Genomic DNA, 8737 nt, shown 5'->3' on the forward strand with positions numbered 1-8737 from the left:
AAACCGGCAATTTTCTTCAGCTTACAAGTTCCTTGTAATTTTCACTTTATTATATTCAAATAAAAAATTAGCTTTAACATAGCAAAAACATGCTTTCAAATCGTATTTGCTCTTCTGTATGGGTGAGTAGTAGAAGTGGGACCCATAAGTTTTCTCTCTACATGACGTTTGTTGTTTTATGCAAATTTGATCTTGGTGGTAGCATTTCCTGATCGAAGTGCACATGTTTATATTTTATAAATATTTTAGGTGAAATTAATAAATTTAATCGCAAAAATATTTGCATGTTAAAAACCTAGACCAGTTCTTATAAAACACGAAACACTTTTGAAAATAGTTTGGATTTGTTTTAAAAATAAATAATTATAAAATCAACATTTCTTGGTCTTTCACCTAAATTATAAACGGGTCTAAGATTTACCATTAATGGTTATTATAATTTAATATTTAAACTAGATTGAAATTTTTATAATAATTCATCTATTAATCATAGTAAATACGTAGCAAATAGATATGCTCGTGGTTAAGTAATAATAATTTTAAAACAGGTCTAAATGTTTTTATGGTTTTTTTACATTATAATTTAAATTTCAAATATTTATTTAATTTGATTCGCAAGCTTGTATTTAGAGCGCAAATAATTGTAATATTAATTATTAATAAATAATCGGAATACAAATCACTTAATGGGCGGTTACTGTTTCCAACAATAAAAAAAAGTAAATATTTGGGTGTAAAATTTAAATATATTAAAATTATTATTTACAAGTTTATGACCTGTATACAAAACTATAGACCATAGTATAAACTTGACTATAGACTATAATACAGACTATACTAAAGACAAGACTAAAGACTAAACTAAACACTAGACAAAAGTCTAGACTATAGCCTAGACTATAGACCAGCCTATAGACTAGACTATAGACTAGACTATAGACTAGACTATAGACTAGACTATAGACTAGACTATAGACTAGACCATAGACTAGATTATGGACTAGACTATAGACTAGACTATAGACTAGACTATAGAATAGACTATAGACTAGACTATAGACTAGACTATAGACTAGACTATAGACTAGACTATAGACTAGACTATAGACTAGACTATAGACTATAGAGGTTAAGTAATAATAATTTTAAAACAGGTCTAAATGTTTTTATGGTTTTTTTACATTATAATTTAAATTTCAAATATTTATTTAATTTGATTCGCAAGCTTGTATTTAGAGCGCAAATAATTGTAATATTAATTATTAATAAATAATCGGAATACAAATCAATTAATGGGCGGTTACTGTTTCCAACAATAAAAAAAAGTAAATATTTGGGTGTAAAATTTAAATATATTAAAATTATTATTTACAAGTTTATGACCTGTATACAAAACTATAGACCATAGTATAAACTTGACTATAGACTATAATACAGACTATACTAAAGACAAGACTAAAGACTAAACTAAACACTAGACAAAAGTCTAGACTATAGACCAGCCTATAGACTAGACTATAGACTAGACTATAGACTAGACTATAGACTAGACTATAGACTAGACTATAGACTAGACTATAGACTAGACTATAGACTAGACTATAGACTAGACCATAGACTAGATTATGGACTAGACTATAGACTAGACTATAGACTAGACTATAGAATAGACTATAGACTAGACTATAGACTAGACTATAGACTAGACTATAGACTAGACTATAGACTAGACTATAGACTAGACTATAGACTAGACTATAGACTAGACTATAGACTAGACTATAGACTAGACTATAGACTAGACTATAGACTAGACTATAGACTAGACTATAGACTAGACTATAGACTAGACTATAGACTAGACTATAGACTAGACTATAGACTAGACTATAGACTAGACTATAGACTAGACTATAGACTAGACTATAGACTAGACTATAGACTAGACTATAGACTAGACTATAGACTAGACTATAGACTAGACTATAGACTAGACTATAGACTAGACTATAGACTAGACTATAGACTAGACTATAGACTAGACTATAGACTAGACTATAGACTAGACTATAGACTAGACTATAGACTATAGACTAGACTATAGACTAGACTATAGACTAGACTATAGACTAGACTATAGACTAGACTATAGACTAGACTATAGACTAGACTATAGACTAGACTATAGACTAGACTATAGACTAGACTATAGACTAGACTATAGACTAGACTATAGACTAGACTATAGACTAGACTATAGACTAGACTATCGACTATAGACTAGACTATAGACTAGACTATAGACTAGACTATAGACTAGACTATAGACTAGACTATAGACTAGACTATAGACTAGACTATAGACTAGACTATAGACTAGACTATAGACTAGACTATAGACTAGACTATAGACTAGACTATAGACTAGACTATAGACTAGACTATAGACTAGACTATAGACTAGACTATAGACTAGACTATAGACTAGACTATAGACTAGAATAGACTAGACTATAGACTAGACTATAGACTAGACTATAGACTAGACTATAGACTAGACTATAGACTAGACTATAGACTAGACTATAGACTAGACTATAGACTAGACTATAGACTAGACTATAGACTAGACTATAGACTAGACTATAGACTAGACTATAGACTAGACTATAGACTAGACTATAGACTAGACTATAGACTAGACTATAGACTAGACTATAGACTAGACTATAGACTAGACTATAGACTAGACTATAGACTAGACTATAGACTAGACTATAGACTAGACTATAGACTAGACTATAGACTAGACTATAGACTAGACTATAGACTAGACTATAGACTAGACTATAGACTAGACTATAGACTAGACTATAGACTAGACTATAGACTAGACTATAGACTAGACTATAGACTAGACTATAGACTATAGACTAGACTATAGACTAGACTATAGACTAGACTATAGACTAGACTATAGACTAGACTATAGACTAGACTATAGACTAGACTATAGACTAGACTATAGACTAGACTATAGACTAGACTACATACATACATATGTTTGTATGAGTACAGCAGTAATTGCAATTTCTAAATTTTTTATTATTTTTGTAACAGTAATTTTAATTTATGTTGATAATAAGGAAAATATTGCTTTCCAGTTTTCATGTTTCGACAGTTATTTATTTCCCCTTTTGGAAGACCAAAACCAAAAAAATGTCTAAAATTTCCTAAAAGTGCGTGCTAAAAACCAGTAATATTTGAAATATTTGTAGAGACATTAAATCTTGTTATTCAATACCCTACACTATACTTAGTTGGGGAGAGTATTATTTTAAACAAATTTTCATAAAATTAAAGATGATTTTAGCAACCATGAATAACAACTTTCAAAGTTGATTTTGTTTTTACACCTTTTTATTTAATATTGAATTGAAAGTAATAATTCAAATCATGTGTAAACATATGAAACTGTTAAATTAATAAAAAAAACTTAATATATGTTATTACAAAACTCCATTTACATCAAAATTTTTTGCTTGTAGCATCTACAAAAATTGATGATTATTTTGAAAAAAAAACCTTCAAAATAATTAGATTTACTGCCAATTGCCAGCCAAAACATAAAAAACTCTATTCATATAGAAATAAAAATAAATTTATAACAAAATTTAAAAGCCTACTAAACCACAAACTTTTTTTCTATATTTGTAATAATTTCATAATTTATATGATAATATTTTTGTTGTTATTTTTTTCTATTTACAGATATTTTTCTTTGAAAATATTGAAACTACTTATGTTGTAGCTCCCCCAAAAACCAGTAATTGACTGAAATAAAATTTAACACAGTCATACGGACGGACAGACAAAATATATTTTTTGCTGTGCTGTGAATAGTTTGCACAATTGATATTGCAGCAGCAGCAGCAACACACAGCAGCTATCACTATGTCGACAACATCAGCATCATGTGATTGTTTGGTGGGGGTGCCAACTGGACCAACACTTGCCTCCACCTGTGGTGGCAGTGCTTTTATGTTGTTTATGGGTCTATTGGAAGTATTCATACGTTCACAATGTGATCTTGAAGATCCTTGTGGACGTGCTAGTTCAAGGGTAAGTTACACAAATACAATTCATTTTTTTTTTTTGAATTTCGTTAAAAAAACAATTCAATTTGAATTTAATTTGTTGTGATTTTTAACGATATTTGTTGTTATTAAAAAAACAGATTTTCTCTTAACTTTAAAACGATTTTCGTTTATAGTTTCGCTCAGAGCCCGATTATGAGTATGACTTTATAGTAATTGGCGGTGGTTCAGCCGGTTCTGTAGCAGCCTCACGTTTATCCGAAGTGGCACAATGGAAGGTGTTATTGATTGAAGCCGGTAAGCGAATTGTTTTTGTTTTTATTTTTTTGCGTTGCGATTTTACAAGCATTTTTTTGCTGTTGTTTTTATTTTGAGTGAACATTTTAAATGTCTACATTTACGACATGTTTTATATGTCTACACAAAATTTACAGTATTAGGAGTTTGAATAAATAATGGACCTTATTAACGGTTAATAAGCGACATATTTTTTGCTATTGCATAATTTTATATTGAAGTGAAAGTGAAAAAAACATTAATCAATATTTTGTATTCGCTGAGGCCCTAATTCTCGATTATTCTTTATCTAAAGAACTTCAATAAGAGATTTGACATACAGATCCTAATTATAACATAGACTAAAAGATTCAAGATTCTTTGCCGTGCAAAACAGTGTTAGTGATAATAGAGAACCACCTGAGTTTAGAAACAGTGGTAGTGATAATAGTGAACCACTTGAGTTCCGACTTTTCCATCAATCATTCATCAAACGTGTCCGATACCTTAGCCAAAGAAATTTTTATCTTTTTACTAAACAATTTCGTTTAAGGACGATTGCTGATTCGTTGATTTCTCTGAAAGCGCCAAAGTGGCCAATCTTAATTTATTCGAGAGAATGTCGATGAATGTAACCATTGCATGTGAATTGTACAATTACTTGAACCACCTAACTTGTTAACGACGCTTTCCCTTGTTTAATATCCAGTAATCTTCAGATCATATATGAAGTATTGTTCGACTACAATCCACAAACTTGCCAATGGAATGTCTTTTTTTATCTTATGTCTTCAATCCTTACACACAGTCAAGAAGCTGGTTTTAAACAAAATGCCATGTTAACATCGCAGTTCCGTTGCTTTATGTCCACCAATCTTTAGATCATTTCTGAGGCATTCTTTACCAGTAATTCACAACCAACTCGACGAAAATCACAGTCTACGGACTGTGTCTGAACAGAATGTCATTTCTCGACAATACGATCTGTACCAAAATACCAAGATATCGTTCCTTACTCACAGTTAATGGACTTTGTGTGAACAGATTTCATCCATAACCTTTCATTGTGTAGATATAAAAGTAGGCGGACTAGCAATAGGGGCGTGGCACCTCTCATATATGCTAAATACAAAAATTCGTTTTTCTTTGAAACTATTACAGTTATCAATGAGGAAAGCGGCACCCCCTCTGAATTAAACTAGTAGAACTAAATTCTTCAAATTTAGCAGAAAGAACATTAATATTCATCAGAACATTTTAGAGAAAAATGAGCGGACTTTCATCTGGTGAGAGGGGGTTGCTTGGAGCCCCTCTATACATTAAAAGGAAAATTTGTTTATCTAAGAAACTATTAGAGCTAGAATTTTCAAATTCTACATAAAGAACTTTGAAATTAATGTGAACCTTCAGAGAATAACAGACGGACTTTCAATGGGGGGACTTGGCACCTTCCACATGAATTAAATACAAAATTTCGTTTATTTGGCAAACTAATAGAACAAGATTCTTTAACTTTTGCAAAAAGAACTTTATTGTTCATCCGCTCATTTTAAGGAAAAAAGGGCGGACTTTTATATTTTATTATTAAAATATAAAATTTCTTATATCTGAGAAACTATTAGATCTGGAATCTTTAAACTCTGCATGAAGAACTTTGAAATTCATGTGAACATTCAAAGAATAACGCCCGGACTTTCAATGCGAGACTGGCCATCTTCCCAAACTAATAGAAGAAGATTCTTCAAATTTTGCACAAGGAATTTTATTATTCATCTGATCATTTTGAAAAAAGGGCGGACTTTCAACTGGAGGGGCTGTGAGCCTCATATTATTAAAACAGAAATTTCGTTTATCTGAGATTCTTCAAATTCTACATGAAGAACTTTAATATTCATGTTAACATTCAGATAATAACGTACGGACATTCAATGGGGGACTTGGCATTTCCCATATGAATAAAATACAACATTTAGTTTATTTGGTAATTCTTTAAATTTTGCGCAAAGAACTTTGTTATTCATTTGATCATTTTGAAGAAAAAAGGGCGGACGTTCAACTGTATGGGCTGAGAGCCCACATATTATTAAAATAGATAATTTCGTATATCAGAGAAACTAGTAGAGCTAGAATCTTCAGACAATAACGGGTGGACTTTTAATAGGATGCTTGGTACCTCCCATATGAATTAAATACAAAATTTTATATATCTGGGAAACTACATATTAGATTTTTCAAATTTCTCACAGATAGTATATCTGGCAAAATATTGTAGTTAGAATCTTCAAAATCATTGAGCTTTTATGGTAGCAAAGCAAACTGGGTATAGCTAGTATATTTCTAAAAATAAGCCTCCAACATTTTTAAAACCCCCCAATATACATACGAGTTTAACTGAGTTTCTTTGATAAATTGTCAAGTATTACGAAAATAATTAAATACTATATTTATTTGTAATTATTATGGTAAAGATTAGTTTTTATTAACAGTTAACTATTTAAAAAAAACAAGTGTCTAGTTTGTTTTTTCTTTTTATTACAATTCATTCATTAAAGTCTAGTTTAGTTAAACGGACAATAATTTGTCGTCTTATAGGTTTTTTTTTTTTTTTTTTGAAGCGTTGAATTTAAAAATTTAGAGGGAACCAATGGCCAGACAAAAAACTTGATGACATCAATAAGTCTCATCATTTTATAAAAAAACACAAAAATTTTTTAACAATTTAGATGGTATATTTTGACAATTTCCAATGATCTTTACCGTTTTGGTCATGAGATCTATACAATGTGTCAATATTATGTGCAATTACTTTTTAGATAAAATTTAAAGAATTATATTATATATTAAGTAATAATGACATCACAAGATAGATTTTAAATATTTAACCTTTTTAAAAGAAATTCCCCAAAATTTTAATAAGTTTTTTTTTAAGTTAATAATAGTTTATTTTCTATTAATTATTATTTTAATAAGTTTAAAACCTGTAATTTAATCACTTTAATTAATGCTTATTAATATTAAAGCAGGCTTACACACGTGTTAGCGAAATCGTGATTGCAATTAAAATATAATTGTTATTATAAATTTTGAACAAAACACGGATATAAAACAACAAAAAACCCTTAAAATTGTATAAACAAATAACAAAAGACTTAAGCAATAAACGTCTTTTTAACCTTAGCGCTACCAAACGTCTTAAAAAGGCATTTTTCTAATAATAAAACTCCATTTTCTTAACCCTTTTTTAAACCTCATCAAAGAGTTCTTTATATAAACTAATAACAGATTTTCCACAAGATTTTAAAATAAACAATTTCTCAAAAAAAGAAATTAATTAATATCAGTTATGGTAACGCGAAGGTTAATTAATGTTTAATTAAATGTTTTTTTTTTTGTCGTTTTGTCCAACTTTAGTTAATGATTTATCACAAAAAAAAATTAAGTTTATTTGTTTAATGTTTATCTAAAGCTCTGCTATTGTTTAATTACATTTTTATTTTCCAAAACATGTCAAATAAAGTCTATTGTCATTGGTTTTCTATGACATAAATCTGACACTAAAGGTGTCATGCTTTTAACTTGTTTGTTGTCAAAGTTGTACGAATATTTAGATACAAAATTATTTTATTTGCACGCAATGTACTATTATTAAATAGATTTTATTAAAAATGTTTATTGGTTACGCTTGACGGTGTGTAATTACGTATAATAAAAGATTATGGTGGATTCTTTTATATAAAAAAAATCATTATTAGGAAGGGGGGGGGGTGAATTTAGTCATAAATTGTTAATCTTGCATAGATTCTCATGATTTTGAGATAGTCGTCGGAATGTAAGATTCTTACTGACTACAGCACCTCCTTCGTTCGCATGGGCAGTTAGACACATTAAGGCTATGTGTGGGCTATTTGCTAGTCTTGCATCGCTTTTGAGGCAGCTCTCAACTTCTCAAGAATGCATTTTATAAATTTTGCATTTTAATTCCCAGTTGTCAGAAGTCTATTACATTTTGTCTCTGCAAAATTTTTTATGTACTGTACTCTAAAACGCGGGAATTGGAACATCACGTTATCAGGATCTTGAATTCGAATTGAACACTATGGGCAATCTGCTGAATTATCCAGCCCTTATTGCGATCTTATTTGGTCATATTTTATCACGTATTTATAGACACGATAGGTATCATGTGCAGGAATATCTATGGGAACCATTCCTGATATTTAATCTGTATAGTCTAGTTAATAGTCTAGTTTATAGTATAGTCTATAGTCTAGTCTATATTCTAGTCTATAGTCTAGTCTATAGTCTAGTCTATAGTCTAGTCTATAGTCTAGTCTATAGTCTAGTCTATAGTATAGTCTATAGTC

The 8737-nt window shown here is 29.7% G+C and overlaps 1 protein-coding gene across 2 annotated transcripts in view; it reads left to right on the forward strand.

Annotated features, from left to right (window-relative positions):
- The first annotated feature begins 3769 nt into the window (after positions 1–3769).
- The window catches only part of LOC111689872 (glucose dehydrogenase [FAD, quinone]), an 11798-nt gene continuing 6830 nt past the window's right edge, over positions 3770–8737 (forward strand). For both annotated transcript variants that reach the window (XM_046948072.1, XM_046948073.1), the window contains exons 1-2: positions 3770–4122; positions 4274–4394. In XM_046948072.1, the coding sequence (XP_046804028.1) occupies positions 3955–4122; positions 4274–4394 (289 nt within the window). In that variant the 5' untranslated portion in view covers positions 3770–3954. The remainder of the gene's footprint in view (positions 4123–4273; positions 4395–8737) is intronic.

The sequence above is a fragment of the Lucilia cuprina genome, chromosome 4, assembly GCF_022045245.1.
Source record: "Lucilia cuprina isolate Lc7/37 chromosome 4, ASM2204524v1, whole genome shotgun sequence".
Lineage (NCBI taxonomy): Eukaryota > Metazoa > Arthropoda > Insecta > Diptera > Calliphoridae > Lucilia > Lucilia cuprina.